Below are 22420 nucleotides of genomic sequence, written 5' to 3' on the forward strand. Positions count from 1 at the left end.
TAATCCAAAACCCAAAGTGCAAAAACGACACGTGGTTTTATGCCAGGCACTGTTCTGGAACATTTCTTGGATGGACTCAGTAACTTTCTGGAGGCTTGTCATCACATGTAATTTTTGGCCGGGAAAACTGCAAAAAGGAAGGAAATTACTGAGCCAAACCAAACAAATAACAGTAATAACATTTGGGCACATACACCTGTTGAGATTAAATAAAATATGAGCTTTACTTTTGGTGGTAGTTAAGCCGTTTCCTCATGTTCAGTCTTAATGCTAAGGTGGATTCTGATGGTAGCTTCATCTTCAGGCACACACTGCTTTAACTCTTTACAAGAAAGATAATGATTACCCCAAAATCTCCACCTAATCCTTAAAAACCTACTGCAGCAAGGCAACAGCGCTACAAAAATCCAGTCAAGATAAATTTTATATAAAACAGTTTATTGATTTATCAACAACTGTCAGCTGTACAATCCTTATGGATGATGCCACATGTATGCTACACAGTCTAACTTGTGTTTATGATGAGATCATTCCTGTCTATGAGAAGATTGTAGTGAATATTAGGAAATGCTGGAGAAAGCAAAGAATACACCCAAAATGTTGAACGTGGTAATGGCTTTGCCTGCCTCCTTTATGAATAACCAAGTCTTGCATATCAGTCACAGGCTGGCAAACACAAGAGGCAATAGCTAACTCTTACAGACTGATGGCTAAACTTTGCAGAGTGGAGCAAAGTTTTCATACAGTGGTTGAGTCAACAGACTGAGCTCAGGTCACAGCTGCTTCTCTATAAAATCCATCAATCCATCAGCTGATATAAATCCATTTTGATGTTATAGAGATGAGCCAGGGTTTGGTGAAAGGTCTTCATTTCAAAGTAGAATTTCGGCTGATTGGGGCCAAAAGGGTAAACATAACTGGAAACCATGATTTTCCTCTTCCTATAATCTGAAAAAAAAAAAAAAAAAAAGCCTTTCCAAAATTCTCGACTGCAAAAATCCATGGGACAAATGTCTGTGATACAGCAAATAGCGAAGAAAAAAAAAAAGCCTTTGTCAGAGAGAAAAAAAAAAAAAATACAAATTAGATTTCCGTAAAGGTCATTTTGGACAACGAACATGAAAAAAAAAAAAAAAAAAAAAAAAAAAAAAAGCCAAGGAGGGAAAAAACTGAAATAGAATATCCTCTTACAAAGTCCTAATCTAATTTCCATCCCCGGAGGGGACAGAAAATCACGGAGAGAACAAGAAAGAACCATCACAAGCGTAACTGGACACCAAAATATAAATCTATAAAAGGCCTTTTATTACTCCATTATGTACACTTTTCACAGGACCTCCAAGGAGAAGCTCCAGAGCGAAGCGCCGCTTCTACTTGTGTCACGGAACTTTATCTCCACATTAAAAAGGACGAATAAAAAAAGAAATATCCAACAAACAGAAAAACAGCAAGACATTATTTTCTTCTCGGTGCCTTGGGAGACTGCACTCGCTGTACAAGTGTTAGTTGTATGAGTGAGGAAGGGCAGAGCCGGAGGACACAGCATCCAGTGCCACAACAGCACCACCGTCCACTTCAGACTGGTGCTGTCAAACTTCCTGCCCATCCACCTCAGGGCTGCAGGCAACATCCATGCTGTCTGTGTGAGGGAAGGAGGATGGAGGAAGTGTCTACTGTTCCTGAGCACGAGCATGCTCTGATCCAAAGCAGTCTGTTCTAATAGATCACTTCATACACAGTGGCCTTCTTGTCACCAGAGCCTGTCACAATGTACTTGTCGTCTGCTGAAATGTCACAGCTAAGGACAGATGAGGACTCCTTGGACTGTTTAAAGAAAAGCAAATAAAAAAAAACAAAAACATTTTAATCTTGGAGGCAGTTGACATACTCAGCAATATTTAAAGTGAAGTGGCAAAAATTAGCTGACTTCATAGCAAGATTAGATTGCACTGACATCAATTTCTGGCCTGATGGCTCTCAAAAATATGTCTTTGTCAGGTCAATAATTCAAGCTCAGTTTTCACTGATAGGGTAGTCCTGTAAGACAGCGGTCTCTTTGCCCTTCCTCTCAGAAAAACCTGTGCATACGTTTGGCCGGGCTACAGACAGAATCTATTGATCTGCATACCTGGAATATGCTGGCACCATAAGGAGTCCTCCAAGCATTCAACAGATTGTCCTTCCCAGTGCTTACAAACCATTTACCTGCAAAGAAAACGAAAGTGCCATTAGGACACCTTTTACTACAAGTGGCAAGAAAAGTACCTAAAAAATGAAGAGTTGCTATATATCTGTAACCTTGAGATGACAACAAGCATTTAAACTATAAAAAAAGCCACTAATAAGGACAAGCAGAGGCTTCTTTGCAGTTAAATACAGTCAGCTTTATCTGATGCTCTTTTTATGTGTTTGTTCATACCACAGTAGGCAAACTTGAGGGAGAGGACACAGCTTTCGTGCAGGTGGAGCTGATACTTGTCAGGCTTTGAATGGTGGAGCACCTCCACATTGCTGCTCTCCATTCCCACAGCAAGCCACTCGCCAGTCGGACAGTAGCCCAAAGAAAAGATCTGGAGATCGAACAAAACAATAGTTACAGACGGTTCTTGGGCTACAAGGAAATTAGCCTTCGCATCTAATCCCCTACATACTGCAGGGTTTTACCTGTGAAGTGAAGTCATGCTGCTGCAGCTGTCGACCCTCTCTCAAATCCCAGGAGCGAACAGTGTTATCGAGACCACCCGTCCACAGCTTAGTGCCATCGTGGGATATGTCAATACAGCTAGCACCATCCGTATGACCCTGGAACTGCCTAAAATCAAAGTAAGAAGGCATACAAACATGTATTGACAGCCTCTTTTAAATTGACTTGCAATTCTGAAGTGGGGGCCAAAGCAATAAAGGTTTTTTTTCTTCCAACCTAACGAGAGTCTGGTTATGCAAGTCCCAAACGGCAATGTTTCCATCGCTGCAGCAGGAGAAACAGACTTTGGCATCGGGGCTGATGGCCAAGGCATAGCACGCCGGGGCTGAGGAGGTGAGCTCAGCTTTGATGCGTGGTGTCTGAGAGGCCAGATCCCAGATGGTCAGTGTGCTGGCCTCGCCTCCGACAATCAATGTGCGACCGTCAGGCAGTAGCTTACAGGAGCGGATGTAGTTATCCCTGTTCTGTTGCACACAGGACAAAGCAAATCAATACATGTTCAAGGCAGTGGAGCTAGAGAGAGGTTTCAAATGTTTAGAATCATGGGAAAAACGGATAAAAATGTCCCGTCATAATAAATCAACCCAGGGTTAAAGCTCAAACCCAATCTGCACTGAGTGAATATGTTTTTGGCCTGTTAATTGTTTTATACTGTTAATGGAATAAGATGCGTGTAAACATCTAGTGTAAAACAAACAAACCAAAAAAACACTGATGAGTGAAAATGTCAATCTTCAGCAGTCCTCACCAAACAGTCCAGTTGGGACACGGGGCTCTTGCTGCCAGGTTGGCTCATATCCCAGATTTTTACACAGCCTTTGCCACCAGTGTAAACATGACGCGTGGGGTTGCTAATGGTAACAGCACAGACCACCTCGCCGTGGCTGAGTGTGTTGATCTGACGGGCGTGGCGGGGAATACCGGGGCCAATCAGGGCGTCGGGTGGGAAGGGCACGGGCTGCATTTGTCCGTCTGCACTGACATGGAAGGAGTAAGCTCTGAAGGAAAAGACAGATGCCTGTAAGTGTTTGATATCAGCTGTGTTTTATATAAATAAAGCTGTAACATATTTGGTGAGACACTTACGGTTTGCCGCCAGAAATTGATGTGAGGCTCGCTGGGAGGCCCGGGGCTCTCATGTGGGTGTGAGGGTCAAATCCCTAAAAGACAACAATATGGGAATGTTTGTCCAACAGACTGACCTGTGATCACAGAAAAATCCCCCTGTACAGGACTTTTAGGTGATCCCAAATAAAGCTACGTAAAAGGGTTAGGAAAAGTTGTTACCATGGAAGTGCGTCCATAGGCTGCAGCTGCTGCAGCACTCATCTGAGGGGAGATGTGAAGACCAGCATACACCCCGGGACTAGTCAGGCCTCCGTTCATTTCATGATGACCCATCATAGCAAAGGGGGTAGGATAGGAACCTGCAATGGATAGAGGTGTGCGCAAAGCTGGCGCTGCTGTAGACAAAGACAGGAAATGGAGATTGGTTTGTGACATAACAGCTCTGGGAAAGAATGGAAAAAGATTATCTCAGTTTCTGTGAAGTGACGAGAATGGTACCAACCGAGAGCTTCCATGCCTGGTGGCTTGCCCAGGATGGGTCTGAGCCCAGGAGTGGAGCTGGTGCCAGGGGTGGGGGCATCGTTTCGGGGGGTAGGGGTGTTGGATTTGAGACCAGGCGTGGAGGATTTGTCATTCTGTCAAGGGAACGAGAGAGCAAGCACAATCACAATCCCGGAAACCAGGCACTGTGCAGACTGACAATTTGAAAGCAAACTGAACTTAATCCAATCTAATTCTGACAACCCTCATAGTCCTGCAGAGCCATAAACTGCTATTTATTCTAAAACCTATTATGGTTACAATGGAGATGGGGCCGTTTTTATCCCCTTACTGCTTTGGCTTTAATCTTTTAGTGAGGCAGAGGAAAAAAAAATCCTGGAATAGTTAAATACATTGAGCTATTAACAGAGAAGACCTGACTGATCCTGATGCGGGACAATATTATCCCTGACGTTTAGTCATGCACTTAAAGCACAGACAGCCATTCCTAATCCACTGCAGAAAACGTCCTAGATCTATTTGCACATATCCCTTTGCTCTCTCTGCAATTCTCATTTAAAACCCTTTCTGTCCTAGTTTGTCCACAACTCTTTTGATGTCTTACATGACTGAGCTCCTTGGCCTTGGAGGATGGGGTGCTTCCAGAGGATGCCACTGATGCAGGGCTGTTGGGTGTGTCTTTCTTTGGGGGCCGGGGCTTGTCAATACCATTTTCAGGTGGTGAGTGGGCTGGGCTTGCCCGTGGAGTGGCAGGATCCTGGAGTAACACAGCAGTAGATTTTAATATTTATATAACAGCCACATCTCAGTACATGAGCTATGAACAATTACTATGCAGCTCACCTCATTGGACACATCCACCACCAAGTCATCACTCTTCTCTCCGTCACTGTCCTGTAATCATAATTAGTAATCAGCAATTAGCAATCAAAAAAGGCAACTTTCAGCCAAAAAAGCAGCGACTCCATGTTGCTATTCTAAATTTCATTATTTTTTTTTAAATGGTAAATGGTAAACTTAAGAGGACATTTTTTAAAATAGCTATTTATAAGCATCTTTTCTGACATGCTGAACCACTCCTTCAGTGACTTACATATCTACTCATGCTGTCCTTCTCCTCCACTTTGCGTTTCTTAGAATCCAAACTGTAGTCAGAGGAGCTGCGATGCTTCTCACTGGCTGTGCGTAAGCTTTCTGATGGGGATATTGAGTTATTCTGCAAAGGGAAAACCAAACATGCTTTATTACCATTTTGTCTTCTTTTGTAAGAGAGTGCAGCGAGTCATTCATCCATTATAAATTCACAGAGAACACACTGTGCCAATCCAAACACTAAAAATGCCTTATTCACACAATGATGGATACAGCGGACTCTTAAAATGCAGCTGTAGGCCAGCTCCAAACAGTACCCTGACACCAGCCAAGCCCAATCTCGCACACAAGCCTGTCCCTGGCCACATAACAGAATGGGCTGTTATCTGAACTGAATGGAGGAGGGCTTGTTTTCCGAGCTGGGCTCCCTCCTCCTCATAACTGGACAACAAACAGCCTCACAGGGACATGAGCAGTGTGTTGTAGCTGAACAGAGGGCCTTTTCTCCAGAGTCAGTCAGGCTGAGCGTGAGAGAGAGAGAGAGGGGAAGACAGAAAAATGAAGGGAAAGCGAGAGAGAGAGAGAATGAGAAAGAGAGAGAAACTATATGTTGTGGGCGCTGGGCACTGATTGCCGTAGCGCGCTTGGGCACCATGTCAGCTGAGGCTTTGAGCTCAGATAAAGAAAGAGAATCTATATCCTGCCAGTGGGCACGGCAGCGTGGGACTGACTGGTGCTTCTTCATGGAGCCTGCCCACACAAGCTGGGACAGCTCACTCTAAACGCCAAAAGAATGGGAGGCTTTAGGCAGGTGTCCAGCAGCTTTCACAGGAGTTTGCCATTTGCCTGTAAACTGCCAAGTTCTCCTGATTCTCTCTGTCCCTCATCTGAGGACCAAAGCAACAACATGGACTAAGTCAGCGGCAACCCAGAGAAGTGAACAATGGCTGATGGACTAGCAGTCTGGGCAAAGAGCCACTGTCTGCATAATGGTTGACCTTTAAAGAGATGCTTAGCGTGACTCATTAACCAAAGTCACCATTCTACTATCAGATGACCAGGGACGAGAGCACAGAAACAAAACAGGCCCACTAATCGCCCCAGGACTTCCATTTCTTCAGACATGACTGCACCCATTCAGCTGGCCCAGCCTACAGAAACACAATCTCACAGGCCCATCACAAGCCATCATAGATCACAGCATTTCAAATATAACGCTTTAGCGGGCCCTGCCAGACGAGGTGGAGGAGCAAAAAAAAAAAAAAAAGAAAAAAGAAAACAAAACAACACTCCATTTGTGTTCATAAATATTCATCACATGCCAAGGAGAAGAAAGAGAGAGCTGTAAACAAGGGAGACAGTAGAAGGGATCAAATAAATCCTTTAAGAAGGGGAAGTCCAAGTCCTTCTTTAATTGTGATGAAATTACAAGGCTTCTAATCTCTCCAGCATGATACCAGTCATTTCCCTTCCGGATTAAACGCACAAGACTTATATTCCAGACCTCATTTTCCATTAATCATTTTATTGAAAGATTACAGTGCATGAAATCAGTGCATGCATGCAGTTATGGAGAACCTTTACTTGACACTTGCACTGGAGATGAAAATGTGATGAATTACAAGACCAACAAACCCTGCAACAAAAACAAGTGCAGCTTGGGACACTTACCGTGCTCTCTGTATCGCAGACATCACGATGGCAATCGAGGTAAAGATGAAACCAAGTGGAGCAAAGAGAAAAACAAGTCAGTTAGCACATCATAACAGATGCTTCTAGCTGAACGTGTGAGAATCACCTGCAGGGCACAAGGCCTCTCTTATCGTCATGTATTGGAGCTGCTGAATAGCTTATGCAGTCATGGGCTGGGAATGTACTCAGCTCATTACCCAGACAGAATGTGAACAGACAGGATGTGCTCCTCACTTAAAGGCCCTATGATACTAGGAGTGAAAAACACTCAGCACTATCTTGTTTTATGCCCATTTAACATCTTTTCAAAACTGCTAAAATTAATAACTTTTTGATTGTCAAAAAAAAAAGAAAGATTAAGAAAGCTATGTGACTGAGTTTTTCTTCTCACCTCGGTGTTCAAGATCATGGTGGTTCTTTTCATCCTTTACTGGGAGGTGGGCTTGGCTCCCCAGAGCTCCTAATGCCAGCAGCCCTGATCCAGAGCCTGTCACAGGGGGGATGCCAGGGGGCTGCAGGCCTGAGGGGTGAGGTGGCAGCTGGACTGGAGGCCCATGGGCAGCATGGGAGAGGTGTTGTGCCTGGAGCTGCTGCTGCTGCAAGGTGACAGGGAGATAGACAGACAGACAACAAATGGGTTGGAGGGAAAGGGCAAGGAGAAACCGCAAACTAAACACGAGGCTAAACCCCAGATGATATTAGCACATTCACACGTCTATTACTGTCAGGAACACACAGCAATCCCCCTCAGTGCTATTTCCATACCAGGCCAGGGTGGCATAAGCCCTAGATCTGTGCTGAGGAGAGTAAAACTTATAACTGACTATCTTCTCAGCACGTCTAACACATGAGACACAAGTGCTGAAGCTATCCAAATAACCCAGTGATGGCAGTGCATTACTGGAAACAAAACAACAGAAATACTTTTATTCTACTTTATGTTAAAAAAAAGTCTGATTCAACCACATCTTAAGAGATGCTTAAAGGTAAACTAGCACATATTCTAGTGCAGCACCACAGAACTCTTGTGCCTCTGTGATTTAAGCAATTATCTTACAGAATATGAAGCTCTGTGGAACTCTGTCTGTGGGCTAAACAATACCTGCTTTTCAAACACAACCAGTATCTGTTTTAACTGATCTCACAGTCACATTCCTGGATTGACAGAACATGAATCATTTGCACACACAAACTTTAAGAGACTGCGGGAACACCAAGTGCTAGAAGCTGGCACGCCATCCCTCTCACTCTGAGGCTTTGAGTGTGTTTCTGAGTGTGCGTCTGGAAGGCTGCTGTGGGAGCCAGGACCAGGGGTCCCATGCTGGCACTCAGTCAACCCTCCAATATTCAGCATCAATATTTGAAAGGCACAGGGAAATGGATGGGAGTTAAAAGGCACTCAGCATGGAAGTAAGCAGTTTAAAGCAAGGTTAAATAATACTTAGCCGAGACACCAATAAAAACATCAGCAATTTATTACCCGTATACGAGCCAGCTGAATAATTCAGATGCTGTTACAGCATACTCCTCTCTCTTTTACAAGATGGATTTCAATCAGTGGCCATTTATGGCCATTTCAGGAATATTAGGATCTTTGTAATGACTGGGGAGGTAGTACAACACATAGGTGGTGGTGGGCAGGCCTAACACATAATTAAAAATACATTAACTCAGCAGGAACTCCTTCTAAATTCTGTAGCAGGAATACAATTACTACTTAAATATGTCCTTAGAAATATAACTCAGAGGGTCTTTTTGATTGTTTCTTGCCTTTTGGATTCTCTGTTGTGGAAGTAGAGAGGCCTAGAATGACTAATAGTTTGCTTTTTAACTTGCAACCTTGAGCTTTGCTACATGGGGCAGATGTCAATCCAATTACAAAATGTACCCCGGACAGACAGCGAGAGAGAACAAGGAGCCTAAGAGAGCGAGTGTGTTATAATACTTGTCCATGAGGGAAATTAAGGAGCCAGTTCATTGGCAGGGGAGAGCCATCCTTGCTCATTGTGTTTAATGAGGCACTGATGGGTAATAAGCATGGCTGATCAGCAACAGCCCTCATTAGAGGGGCCATAAATGAAGACAATAATAAATAAAGAAAGGAGTCTGGCCTATTTCCTCTAATTTAATATTCCAAGATAAAGACCTACTCTTTGCCTCTTCTTCCTCTAACTGACTGTAGCTAAAGAGGAAAAAAATACAGGCAAAACTGAGCAAATGTATTATAGCAGTCTCTGGTGTGCTAACAAACTAACTATAGAAGCACATTGCACTTGGGTTGAAAAAGTGCCATGCAACATGCACAAACGCTTCAGTCCCAGATGTGTGCAAACACCAAATCCATTAACAGCAGCATAGCACAGACAGATATTTGTGGATGCCACTGAGGATGAGACCAGGATAGGCAGCTTGCTGCTGCCGTAAAGGGCAACAGAGCGGTCATGGCTCAAGCTGCCACAGATGCCTCTGCTATTACTGTATAATACAGTTAATGGTCCTTCAAACAAAAGAAACATTTAACACTTTTTGGGATATTATCCAAGGGGAAATATGGACTTGTTTGAACTGGCTCCTTTTGACTTGAATATTGTGGACATTTTCTAATCAACCAGGAAACACTGCTTGTCAGGTTCATCTGAACAAACGCAGCTGCCCTAGTTTCATTCTATTAATGGCCCTCAGCTCCATCAATAAGACATGCAGCTGGCTCCTGGATGCTGCCTGTCTACCTGGCACGCTCTTTCACCTTGCTTTACAAAATACATGAGGATTTTTGGCATGCCTACAGAGCTTCTCCTTAATGAATAACTAATGGAAAGGTATTCGTAAAACATCCAGTGGCAACATTTCCACCTCCTCTGACGTGAGCAACCCGAGTGACCTGGGTGGAAGCCTTACTGTTTCATAAAATAGTCCTGGTTCCACATAAGACCATGTCCTAAAACTGTAGGCTCATCAAATACTTCACAAAAATGTTTTCTTAATGCTATGATATATTGCTTTTTAGAGAAAGCCCAACAGCAGGGCACAGTCAGACGCTCAAAAATACAAATTCAAATGTACAGTATTATGTTGCTCTAAATATGAAATCATATATACCAGAAAAAAGACACAAATGAAAACTCCTCTTCTTAGGAACTACTGCTGCTACAACTGCAGCTGCCCTGCCAGAGTGAAAGTCTAATAAAGCATCTGCTTTGGTCTAACAGAGGAAAAACAAACAGCTCTCCATCACCTCAAGACACCCACTCAGACAAATTCTAGGGAGCAATTATCCAGGAACAAAAGGTCACCAAGGGGCGTTTTAATTGAATTCCAATATGTGCCTCCAGTCATAAAGTCAGCCTTTAGGTTTGTCTTCTGTGCATGCTATACAGTCAACTGTAGTCATGAGATCACAGATAGCATAGTTTGCATGGGGGGTGAAACCAATCACTTTAGTTTTTAGCTGGTAGGGTCAGTACAGCTGATCAACGAGGAGCAGATGGCGTTCTAAGCAGTGATGAACACCACAGATTACTGCTCACTGCTGTGGTGTGAAGAGAACTGTGCAGCGGAGCTGCGATGGCTGACAACTGTCTGTACTGTCTCAGCTTGCAGTGCTGGCTGTGTTTAGTTCACCCTCAGCCTTTTAATTCCCACAGCAATCCAGGTCAACAGTGAGAGATGAGGCTCCTCATTAAAACCTTAGCCAATTAAAGCAATACGGGCTGCGAAGGGGCTCTCAAGAGCTCTCAGGCACGCATTTATCAACACACAACAAGGCACTGAAGATGCCACCAAGGCCAAAGCTAAAGCAATACATCAGTTTTTTTTTAGGGGTACACTTGCAAATATAGTTTGAATTTAATGGTGAAAAATAAGTTATAAAATTGAAAAAAAGGTATTAACACATTTGATTTAAAAAGTGGCAAATCTGCACTATAAGTTTATTGGGTGGTATATACAATGTGTTCGCTTAACAGTTCAAATTACTTGGTACACGAACAAGTACTAGTCACAACATTTTATGTGAAGGTTTGCCCCTACCCACGGTCAAATAAAGGAATAAAAGGGGGTATACACACGGTGAGAGGCAGATTGGGAAGTCCACGTACCCCGATGATGGCATTCAGCTCAGTCATAGTCACCTGCTTAGCCCTCTCCACTGCCTGAGCAACCTGCTGTTGGTGCTGTGGAAAGACATTTACAAAAGACATTTATCACACATCCACACTTGCTCATCTGTGAATTTCACACAGTTTTTCTCAAAGCAACACTGGAATTATAAACATGAGGGAAAATGCTCTAAACCACAATTATTCAAAAATGTGAGTAGTATTATCTTAAGAGTACAGGCAACAATAAGTGACTCTGCTTGAGTAACAAACTGTGACACCATTTGAAAACCAGGTTCAAAACTCACCTCTTGTGACAGGAAAGGCATAATTTGAGCTAAAATTGCGTTGAGCCGTTTGGCAATCTCCGTCTGGAAAACAAAGAAGGGGAGCAAAATGAGACGGTAAAGTATGAAACAGACAGTGACTTCATATAACCCCGCCTTTAATGTTTACACCGATTAAGTCAATTACTGCGGCAATCAGAACTGCTTGACTCAACATCCTCTAAACAGCGTGATATTGACATTTGAAATATTTAAAACATTAGGAGAGCCCAGGGGGATGGAGCACAGCTGTGCTAAGAGTGCACTCCATGCTAAACGGATATGAGCAGGCAGAGTGCTGCTGTGTTGAGAGGATCCTCTCTCACTCTGCCCTCCTTCCCCTCATCTGCAAATGCACTGTCCTGCAGTTAACCTCAGAGTTAAACCACACCACCACACCCCAGGAAGGAAGGCCCACTGCATTGCTTACTTACATGTAACAGTGTGGGGAATTTACATTAACAATCATAACTGCAGAGTGAGCAAAGAGAAACCATAATAACATTGTAGGGAAGACACCTTAAATCTATGATCAATACCATTAAGCAACCAGCCTGTGTTGCAAGTGCAGTTTGCTAAAGCTGAGGCTTTCCAGGAATAAAGCCCAAGCCGTTTCTCACTGCAACCAAGTGCCCAACCCACCACCCTCATAGCCTCCCAATATCCACGACGCCCTGCCTCCATTCTTCTGCTTGTCTACCAAGTGCCATGGCAACGGCTGCAGCCCTATCTTGCTGGGATCATTATGCAAATGGCACCTCTGCTTGACCGTAACAGGCTTTAAAATCATATTACGTGCTTGGAGGCAGGTCATTAAATTGAATTTTCAGCCTGTCGATCACATGAACGTACCAAATGAATGGTGGATAAAAAGAGCAGTGGGAGGAGGTGTGCAGAGGGGGCTGTGATCCACCCCACCACCACCACCACCTCCCCCTCCTGTAAAAACACTGCACAGCCAGCCATTCCGCCTCTTTCTCCTTCCAGGGAGAGGAGATGAGACTTTCAGGTTCGAGCTCTGCACTGGGAGCAGAAAAATAACAGTGCCAAAGCTACATCATCTTTGGAATTTATGAGCTGCAGTTCAACCCAGGGCCACTGCAGAACACAAACACATCACAGGGATTTTCTCTGATTTTTCATTTGGAGCAGCACACACAATGTACTTTGCAGACCGCTAGCTTATTTATTACACATGGCAGAAATGCCAGGCAGTTTTGGCAGCCAGACATATTACCTCTGTGCAGAGCCAGAGAGATTGGAGAGTAATGTCCAACAGAACGAGACCTGCTGACCCAAGCTGCAACATGGATAGCCACTTAGCCAGGCAAGCCAGCAGGACAAACAAGCTGAAGATGCAATATCAGATGAAGCAAAGTGAAGCCTGGGATCAGACGCAATAATGTCAAGCAAATATAGGGCAGCATGTGTCACAGGAAGTACAATAGTCCAAAAGATAACACTGACTATAACTTGATTACTGCCCGCAGACAAAAAAGAAATTGAACTGCGGCCTCTTTTGACACACAATAAATGCAACCTACAGGTAATAAAGATAAATGATTTATGAGCATTAGTATTAATGCAATGTAGTAAATGTTCTAGAAAGAGCTGAAGGAGACCCACAGAAAGGGTTGAAAAGCGACAGGGCCTGTATAATCCATGTTTGTTCAGATAAGCCATGTAAATAGCAGTTGGACATTTGACAGGATTTGTAGAAAGGCCTTGAGTGCACAGCCCATTCCTCTGTAGCTTAGTGTCATTGTGACAGCTGGCTGGGAGAGGTCAGGAGGTGGATGATCCACTCTGCCCTAAACAACTGGCAGCCTCTACACACTCACAACACAACACGCAAATACATTGAAAAGGCACCAACTCAGCTCGGCAGCGCTGTCAAAATAGATACGGTGCAGAGCTGGCAGGATTCTTTTTTTTTTTCTTCTTCTTTTTATTCTGCCGGCAGATAAAAATTGGGCTGTTGTCACTTTAAGCAGATGACAGCTTGGCCCTTGAGAGGCCGGCTTTGCACTGCCGCTACACAATTACAGGTACTCGGACCTGTGTAGCACCACTTTAAGAGCACTCTCGGGCTGGCTTGTCAATGGTGTGCAGAGAGGTATTCGCCTGTTGCTATCAGCAATGGGAAAATGGACTCGAGACACTGATGAGTATTAAATGTAGAGGGAAAACAAGTGGTGGCTCTGGTCACATGATCCATCTATAAACAATACTTGACTAGTCACATTTAGAGGCGCAGCAATTTGACAGCACCGCCCGATGTCGGATTTTTAGAGTAAGAAGAAAAATCAGACCAGCACTAGCAGCTTGTTTAGGCACAAAATGATGTTTCCACAAAACCAAAATGTTGCACAAAGCCTCAGAGTCTTTGTTAAGGAGGTGTAGTGAGTCCAGAATAAATTTCTAATTGGCACTTAAAGTTATTGGTATTGATCTGAATAATGCCGAAAGGCTGCATAAATGAATACATGACTCATTACTGTGATTACCCTTGTCTTAAAAACAATAAACTTATTCTAACAAAAACAACAGAAGAACATAACCTTCCTCGTTTCGCCACGTCTTAAACACGGTCCAGTAACTTTTCTGCTTATGTAAGTGAAACTGACACCCAACAGTTCACACCCTGACATTATTACAGCGCAGTCCAGTCCCACATGACAGATTGGGGATATGGAAGCACTGATGGCTTGGAGAGCCACAGTTTCTCCAACCACTTTTCACTGCACGCCTCTTTTGTATGAAGACTGCAGACAGTCTGTTGGCTGACCAAGTTTGCTTTGGCACTCAGCATGGCAGATACTTTGCTACTTAGCAAATGATTCCTGCAGACATGACTGCGTTATGACTATAGGTAACAGCCTAATCTGATTGAATCTTAGCATCATACAAGCCCCAAACCCCATGCAGTTCTTGGAAACAAGCACCATATGAAGATAATTACTGGCTGACATCATGCAGCAGAAATTAGCCATTTGCATCGACATACTGACATGGCTGATGGAGAGGGATCAGATAACGCCACCACGTCAGTCTTAGCTGTGCCGGTGTGTGCATTCTGAAATGTGAATTATGTCCCTGCACTGTAATGAAAAAGGCACAGTTAGAGGAATGAATTTCCTCACCATGGAATAAATCTCCTGGCAGGAAAATAATATGCCTGTGTGCATCCAATAATCCATCCCAGCCCTGCCTGTTAACCGCTCCCCTCCTTCTCCTCCTCCTCTGCCTGAGATGTAAGCTGGGGGAGCTGCCTGGCCGGGGCCCACACTGTTTGCTCACAAACACGCCGTTCAGCAGGTTAGGGCCCCACTGATGAATTATTCAAGCGCTTCCATCAGCTCTGTTGAGGTTCCTGATAAAAGTCAGGCGCTAAAATGGATCAGTCGATTAACCTGTTTACACAGAGCTGGGCTGTTGCCCCGCCTCCAGCTCTATTCTCCAACTTGTCTCCTGATCCCATCCCCCCACCTCTCTCCTCTGGTTGGCGATAAGTGCCTGACAGAAGCTATCAGAGCGGCCTGAGCCCTGAGAGACATGTGGAAGTGTGACACGCAGCACAGACACTGATGGATCGCCCTACCACGCCAACCCGCCATGCCGCCAAAGCTGTCATTAACCAAGCTAGGCAGTTGCAGGGGGAGGGACATTGGTGGTTTAAGAACAGCATGCAATGCAATGTCACTCATTCACACAATCTTTATCACTTCAGCGTGCTTTATCTTTGAAGCAATACAAGATAGGATCTTTTGATAAAGATAAGACCACAATAAAGGGACTAAAGGGACTTTTGCTCTGCTCTTGTAATGACTTCATCTGAAAAAGAAATACTGACCTATCAGAAGTCCTCTCTGTTTAATCATTAAGTCAAAAGGCTAAGCCTGCCAAAGTCTACCTTTAATCTTATCAGAAAGCTGAGTCAAATCACGGATTTACACCGCATGCAAATATCCAATAACAGCTCACAGCACTTGTACAAGCTGTGGTACAAGCTTGCAGTTGTGTTGTTTTGTTTGTGTGCAGTGGATCTGCCTGTTTGCAGCCCATTACTGATGCTCAGTTCAGCTCACAGCCTGTAAGTGGCTCCTCCTGGATCTGACATCCCCTGACACTGTAAAAAACCAATGAGCTGAAAAATATGAGCAGCACTATGATACGTACCTGCTTGTGCATTTCTATGTTCAGCCCGTAGGACATCTCGTAATACTGAAATGAAAGCAGAGATTTAATTGGGGTTAATGACATCAGCACGGTTACAAAATGTGATATTTATTACATGTAAAAAGAGCAGAGTATTTTTATGCTCACACTCATGAAACCAGTGTAACCTCAATGTAATTATCACTACACTGATTATATCATGGTCAGGGTTTGAACGGTATAAAGCCTACATAAAATTTTTTACAGGAAAAAGCTGATAAGTTGAGATCAGATAACAAAAGGATTTCTCTGAGCAGCTGAGAGTGAATAGCCAATAAATCAATGTTTTGCTGTTTGCAGTGTGGGCAGAAAAGAGAGGGTTAGTTATTGATCAGCTTAAGCCCTCAGATCCCTATGATGTTTGTTTACTTAGAGTAACGCGATTGCTCAACACTCTTATTTCCAGCCAGGTCAGTCTGTCTGGCTGAAATGTAATCCGTGGAGCCCACAAGTGGCAGGCAGGGCAGAAATGGCTTTCCAGTCAGCGTCTATTTGATGAGGCCAATGCATTATTCAGTCCATTAGCTTCTTCGAAAATTACTCTCAAACAAGAGAGCCATTCTGTCTGAGATCAGAGCCCCACAGCCATAGCGTAACCTGACACCCAGCGCTGGCTGTGGGATACTTCCCTACATGTTTACCTAACCTCCTCCTTGTCAGGCTGACATGCTGTTTTCCTGTGAGAAAAAAAGAAGTTTAATTTAAGGCTGCATGCATTGGTTTAAATCATCCCTGGTGTGTTTACCTGGGACAACCTTCTTACTGCGTCATGTCTGAGCTAATTTGCGCGTCAGGGGCACACCTATGTTTTTCTAAAAGGCTGCTAAAATAAAAGCTAATGATTAAGGTTTACAAAGAAACTGAGTATAAAGGAGACTGCAGAGTGCTCCACGTCCTCCATTTTGTTTACTGTGGTGTATTTTCCCACACACTGCTCTGGGCCTCCGCCCTCGGCTCACACCTAATTTATGGCCATGCATATGTCTGAGTGTGTAGTCTCCTAGGAGAATAATCAGATCAGCACACACAGAGGGCAACACTGCAGCCGACCCTTGGAGATCAGGGGCGTGCTATAATGGAGCCGCAGCCCACTGCTGCCGGCCTGTCAGGAAGCGCTCCTCTGTAACAACCTGCTACATCAAACCCCCCCTGGGGGCTTTCACAGGCCTGTACCTGCCACTCAACCCGCCCTAACCACCACATAGGTGATTACAATAGCCCGGCTCACTCCACCCCAACTAGATCTTCAACAAGCCGTGCAATTTGGAGCCATAATTGCTTTGTATTGTAACACAATCTTACCATGACATAGTGGCGCTGCATCTCTGTCTTCTCATTGGCCAGTTTGTCATACTCCACCTTAAGACTAAAATAGAAGACCAAGTGTCATTTTCAAGCATCTCTGCCACTTCAATCACTTACTCACACTTAACCACTTAACAGAGATGTACAGAGGATAAAAACGAGGCCGTTTTTATATTCCTGCAGAAGTCAACGGCCAAATATTAGCCTCAACCTCAACAGTCCAATAGGCAGTAAATGTTGACACTGTCATTCTTTCAGGATAATCATTACCTGTGATACTGGGCTTGCAGGAACTGAAATTCATCTTTAATCCTGTCACAAGACTCTGCTACGGTGAATTTGAAGCCAGGCTGGCCAGGCTGATGTGGAGCCTGAAAAAAAAAAAGGAAGGGGGGGCGGGGGGGTGTAGAAAGTTTTATTCTGCATTTTCTGCATTGTGTCCTGACCTGCTGAGAAGAGGTAAAATAGTTCTCACATTAGACTCAGGCTTTCAGGCTAACATTTCCTCCGCCGTTAAGACATTACCACACAAGCAAGGTGGGGTCTACTTCACACCTCCAGAGGGTAATAACACATTAGCTTTCACACTAAATATGAAATGTAATTTTAAAAAAGAAATTTAAATCACCACCACCTGTCTTCACATTCAGCACGGTCATATGTAAGTGTCTGCCTGAGTAAATATCTCCAGGCATACAAACAATCTGCATCAATTTAGTACTGACTGCATATTCCGGTGAAGCATAAATGCATTGTAATGAAAACCATACAGAAATTTGATGACCTGCATTATGAGCGGAAAACGCTCTGCGGGGCATGTTTCAGAAGGTGGATGAGCACAGGCAGGAACCATATATCAGCACTGTTTTGTAATAAATATGTAATCTTCTCTAAGTATAGGTGAAGCGCGTCTTACCGGATGTCGGCCTTGTGGATACATCTTGAAACGTATCCTTTGTTTATCCCTCCAGTGTACAGGTCCTTTGGCAAAATGGTTGAAAATTTGCTCACAGCCACACCAGTCTCAGCAGACAGGGCTAGGGGGGGGGTGAGGGGGGGAGGTGGGGGAGGTCGTGAAAATCCTGTGGTGAGAAATGACGCGGTTTAATCTATAACCGTAAAAAACACAAAAACAAGCAAACAACCAACCAAAGAAGCAAACAAACAAAAAAGACAGTTCACACTGTTTATCAGTAAGTAGTCACAACACCAAACTAGTCCCAGTGACCGCAGCAGTTCGAGCCGTGTCAAAAAGCAGCACAACAGTCGAGCGCTTCTGTCTTCTTGATGACCTTATTCGGTCAGTGGTCAGACACCGTATCCTAAGAAATCTCAACGTGTAATTTAAACTGATGCAAACACATGGATTGGAGAATCCACTTATCCGCCGTGCAATTTTAATCAGTTTGTTTCTAAAGAAAAAACAAATAACAAAAAGACCCTGACTGGTTCGTGAAATGACCAAAACCCCTCTCTAGGACGTCTGTAGGCAGGCCACAGCCGACAGCAGCTGGCTTCCACCTACTGTTTGACTCCTGCTCGGAGCCGTGGAAGCGGGGTTGAGCGTACGCCCAAGAAAAAAAAAAAAAAAAAAACTGAAAAAGAAATCAACAGCTCTGGTAAATACGTACCCGTGCGTCCGTCCGAAGCGTCCGTCCGACTTCTGCTCCCGAAGAAAATACTGAGAAGGCTATAATTCATGCGTTTAATCCCCTCCTAATGTAAGCCTGGTGGACGCAGTTTTCGACAAGCATCCTCTCTCTCGTCCTCTCTCTCTCCAGAACGCACCCAGCCAGGCTGGGGGAGCAGTTGGGAGAAAATTTTAGTGCGGTCGGGCTCGATTAAACTACTTTATTCTTCAGCAGCGAACCTCCGAGGAATGTGCGCCTTCTGCGGCTGGTTAATCCCACAAAGAAAAAAAATTAATATGCTTCCAAAATCTGTCTTCCGACTCGAAGAGGTTGGAGATTCTTTAAAAGCGTAACATGGTACTCTCCACAATCTCGCATTTCCCCCAGTTGTCCAGCTTACCCCGGTTGCCACACACAGGCAGCAGGGCTGAACTGCCGTGAAAGCGCCTATCTGTCCAATCGCATTACTCGGAAGGAATACGGCCACATCTGCCTATCGGAGAGCGACGGCCCCCACGTGGGGTGCAACGATACATGACATCATCCCGCGGATCCACAAGGCATCATCCGTCCGTCCCACCGTGTACAACAACAACAGCAGGCATTGATGTGCCGACGATGATATCCAAATTTGACAGAGACAGCACAAATTCCACATCCGCGCTTCATTAGGGTATTTCCTTTTTTATGTGCCTCCAAAATAAGATGATGAATTTTTTGGGGTAAGACCACCAGCGGGACCGGCGGAAGGGGTGGAGAGGGAGGGAGGTGTACGGTGCAACAAGCCTTCTTGAATTTTTATCCCCACACTAGGAAAAATAGATCAGGGAAGCGTTTCTTGCTAAGCATGGCTACAAAACACGAAGAAATACTAATATGAAATACACAAAGTAGCGGCCAAAACCCAGAAATATCCGGGTTTAACCCCACCACCACCCACACACATAGCGTGAAGGGCACAATATAATGACCAATCGATCGACGACATCCACCAAATTGAAGCCACAGGAGCGTCTCGGTATATATTTTTTAAGTGTTTCGTGATTGTTGAACAGCGTACCCGCTCGTCTACCTAGCAGTATTTGGGTGATAGTTGCTCAGCGGGGGAAGAGGAGATGATTGCCTTTGTGTGATATGAACATCAGCCATGTCTGAGCGCTGCCTCTGCGCCTTGTTTTGAAGGTTCGGCTCTTCCCCCACGTGGGACTCCTCTGCGGCTTTAAGGCCTCTCGTCCAATGGCTGCGCGGCGCACTTACTCACTGGCTTCCTATTGGCCCGCTGGCGTCGAGCCTGTCATTCACGCAGCACCGTTGTCAATCAATACCACGCGGGGTCAAGCGCTGACAAATGCCTGTGCTCCTCGGTCCTCTGCCTGTGAATAGAGCCTGGAATGGCTGCTTAATTAGCTTCGAATGGCTTTTCTCTCCAGTTCAAACAATCTGTTACCACCACGTGGTAATGAGAGCCTACATTAAACAAAGGAAGAAAGGAAGCATGCAAACAGTTGTAACATTACAACCTGTAGTTTTCCTTTACATACGGGCCTATGTAACTAGCAGACAAAAGACTCTTGTTTACCTTTATCGCAGAGGCCAGTCGACTTGTTCTAACATTAGACATGATATTAATGTTGTGTTGTATAGATATGTATTTTGCCTTCACAACCAAGAAAAAAAGACAGAAATATGACACTTGACTGCTTTTGTATATAATTGATGCACAAGGAGCTACTAACTGTTTGTGTTTCTCAGTTGTGAAACAAAAAATAAAACCACACCACATGCATACAGACGCAAATAAATCGCATTATCTCTGATCTTTTAAAGTGCCACATTCAAAGCTGCTAAATTAGCAACAGATACATGTGCAATCTTTACACATATTCAAGATGTAATTATGGATAATAGTGGAGTTCAAATTATGGTTTTAACAAGTCTGGTAAGGCCTGCAGAAAGTGACTTAAATAAAACCAGCCACGGTTCACATTGGGGAAAGCTGAGGTCATTATGTCACCTTAAGGTCTGAGATTGCCCAGCAGTGGTCTTACTTGTCATTCTTGTCAGCCTCCTTGAGGATGTGGGATAACTGTGTTATTTCCAAAAGTATGGGGGCAGTCTGTGAGAAACTCAAGCACACACAAGAGCTGGCGGGCTAATCTCAGCCAGGCACCCCCTCATGCTTTTCAATAGAGAGTGCTTGGATTAAAGGCAACAAAAGGCTGGGCTCAAACCCCAGGGAGAAGGGGGGAGGGAGGGGGTCGTGGGGTGGGTGCGCCCACTGAGACCCCCACACTGTTTATTTACATGGAAACCCCAGCCTCGGCGAAACTCCCACCCTCAGGCATTACACACGGGCCTATTTGCAAAGGTGGCTCTAATTCTTGACAGAGCAGTGATTGTCCCCGCTTCTGCCACTTTGAACTTACTAGCGACTCACTTTCCACATAGCTCAGATACAGCCAGTGAGCAAATATTATGCTTCTTCCACAGAACAATTTCCTTGGGGTCATATTGTTCAAAGGTAGCTATGCCTGTCACACTCTGCTTGTAGTTTTTTTTGTGGAAAATGTGGTTGAGCAGAGAGTTTGAAATCACACTTTTTTTGCAGCCAGAGAATGAGGCAAAGATCGACAATATGGTGGAACTATTTATCATAAACCTATATTGGATGTATTTGTAGATTACACAGTCTTGGCTCATTAATGTGACTTGCAGTTAATAAGTGACTTGGCCATTTTTCTCTCTCACAGAGGCTCGCTTTCCTGTTCATGGAGCAGAAAATGAGGGCCCTGATACTGCAAAGGGTGGGTGTGTATTACAATGACTTACACTTCTTGGTACTGGCGTGCTGTTTGTATGGAGATACGCAGACTTACATACCGCACGTTCACAAACAAACACGCGCGCTGTGTATCGCAGCTATGTCATTCACAGGCAGGAGGCAGAAACTCGCAAAAACACACACACATGCATTCCATGCAACAAAGAGCCTACAGTATGTGGTGGAGAGATGAATTGCCTGTACTATATTGTCAGGATGACTCATCAGACAGTAATCAATGAAAACAGGATGAAAGCCTTATCAAAGGAGAAAAATGCAGACATGAAATGTGTCTCAAAATAAAAAGAGGCTTTTGCCGGGAATCCGGAGCTGTACATAGCCCCCGGCTCAGGGGCACATAGCCAGCTGATACTCTTAAAATGAAGATTCCCTGCAATCAACAACCCTCAATGATAAACACAAAGCAATAACAATGCACGCATAACTCTCTGTTTAAAAAGTCTCTGAGCAAATGTTTTATCCTGTGGACCCACTAATGCTGAGGACACACTTTCTTTTTAGGGTATCCTTTCATTTCTGTTGGGTTTTCAAATCTGTGAACAAATGAATTAAGTTTTTCAGTAATTAGGGAAACGTAAATGTGTCTCCTAGCTTTTCTTATATTCTGTAAAGATAGGTCAACATAACAAATCCCCATGTAGCATGAAGACCATTGCTCTTTTCCTGGAGGATAAGGTTCACACTAATTTCCTAATGGAGCAGACAACTCAAAAGAAATTGCCAAACATATTTTACAGTTGGAGGTTTTTTTTTTTCCTTTAACACGACTTAATGAAAATCTCTTTAAAAGTCACACGTTATTAACGCGCTAAAATTAGACATAGTGCAGAGCAAATAATTATCATTATTAAATGATATGTATGCAGTTCATCTGCCAAGATTATGATGTCATAACATGAGCCTTGAATTTTACCGTGGCTCTAGACACCTGTTCTCTAGACAAC

The 22420-nt window shown here is 44.1% G+C and overlaps 1 protein-coding gene across 2 annotated transcripts; it reads right to left on the reverse strand.

Annotated features, from left to right (window-relative positions):
• Positions 1-1128: 1128 nt before the first annotated feature.
• Positions 1129-19024, reverse strand: tle3a (TLE family member 3, transcriptional corepressor a). Of its 2 annotated transcripts, none has more exons than XM_030731118.1 (21): positions 18635-19024; positions 17920-18085; positions 17274-17374; positions 17001-17064; positions 15660-15704; positions 11463-11525; positions 11155-11229; positions 7449-7653; positions 7037-7044; positions 5367-5489; positions 5117-5167; positions 4878-5030; positions 4275-4407; positions 3992-4167; positions 3791-3864; positions 3453-3702; positions 2921-3168; positions 2665-2812; positions 2420-2570; positions 2129-2205; positions 1129-1824 (listed from the first exon to the last, which is right to left on the reverse strand). In XM_030731118.1, exons 2-21 carry the CDS (start codon positions 17941-17943, stop codon positions 1717-1719), a joined length of 2277 nt encoding a protein of 758 aa, XP_030586978.1. In that variant the 5' UTR covers positions 17944-18085; positions 18635-19024; the 3' UTR covers positions 1129-1716. The 2 variants fall into 2 exon arrangements, with proteins under 2 accessions (XP_030586978.1, XP_030586977.1); XM_030731117.1 differs by having other exon boundaries at positions 11125-11229.
• Positions 19025-22420: the final 3396 nt, after the last annotated feature.

This window comes from Archocentrus centrarchus, chromosome 6, assembly GCF_007364275.1.
Source record: "Archocentrus centrarchus isolate MPI-CPG fArcCen1 chromosome 6, fArcCen1, whole genome shotgun sequence".
NCBI classification, from domain to species: domain Eukaryota; kingdom Metazoa; phylum Chordata; class Actinopteri; order Cichliformes; family Cichlidae; genus Archocentrus; species Archocentrus centrarchus.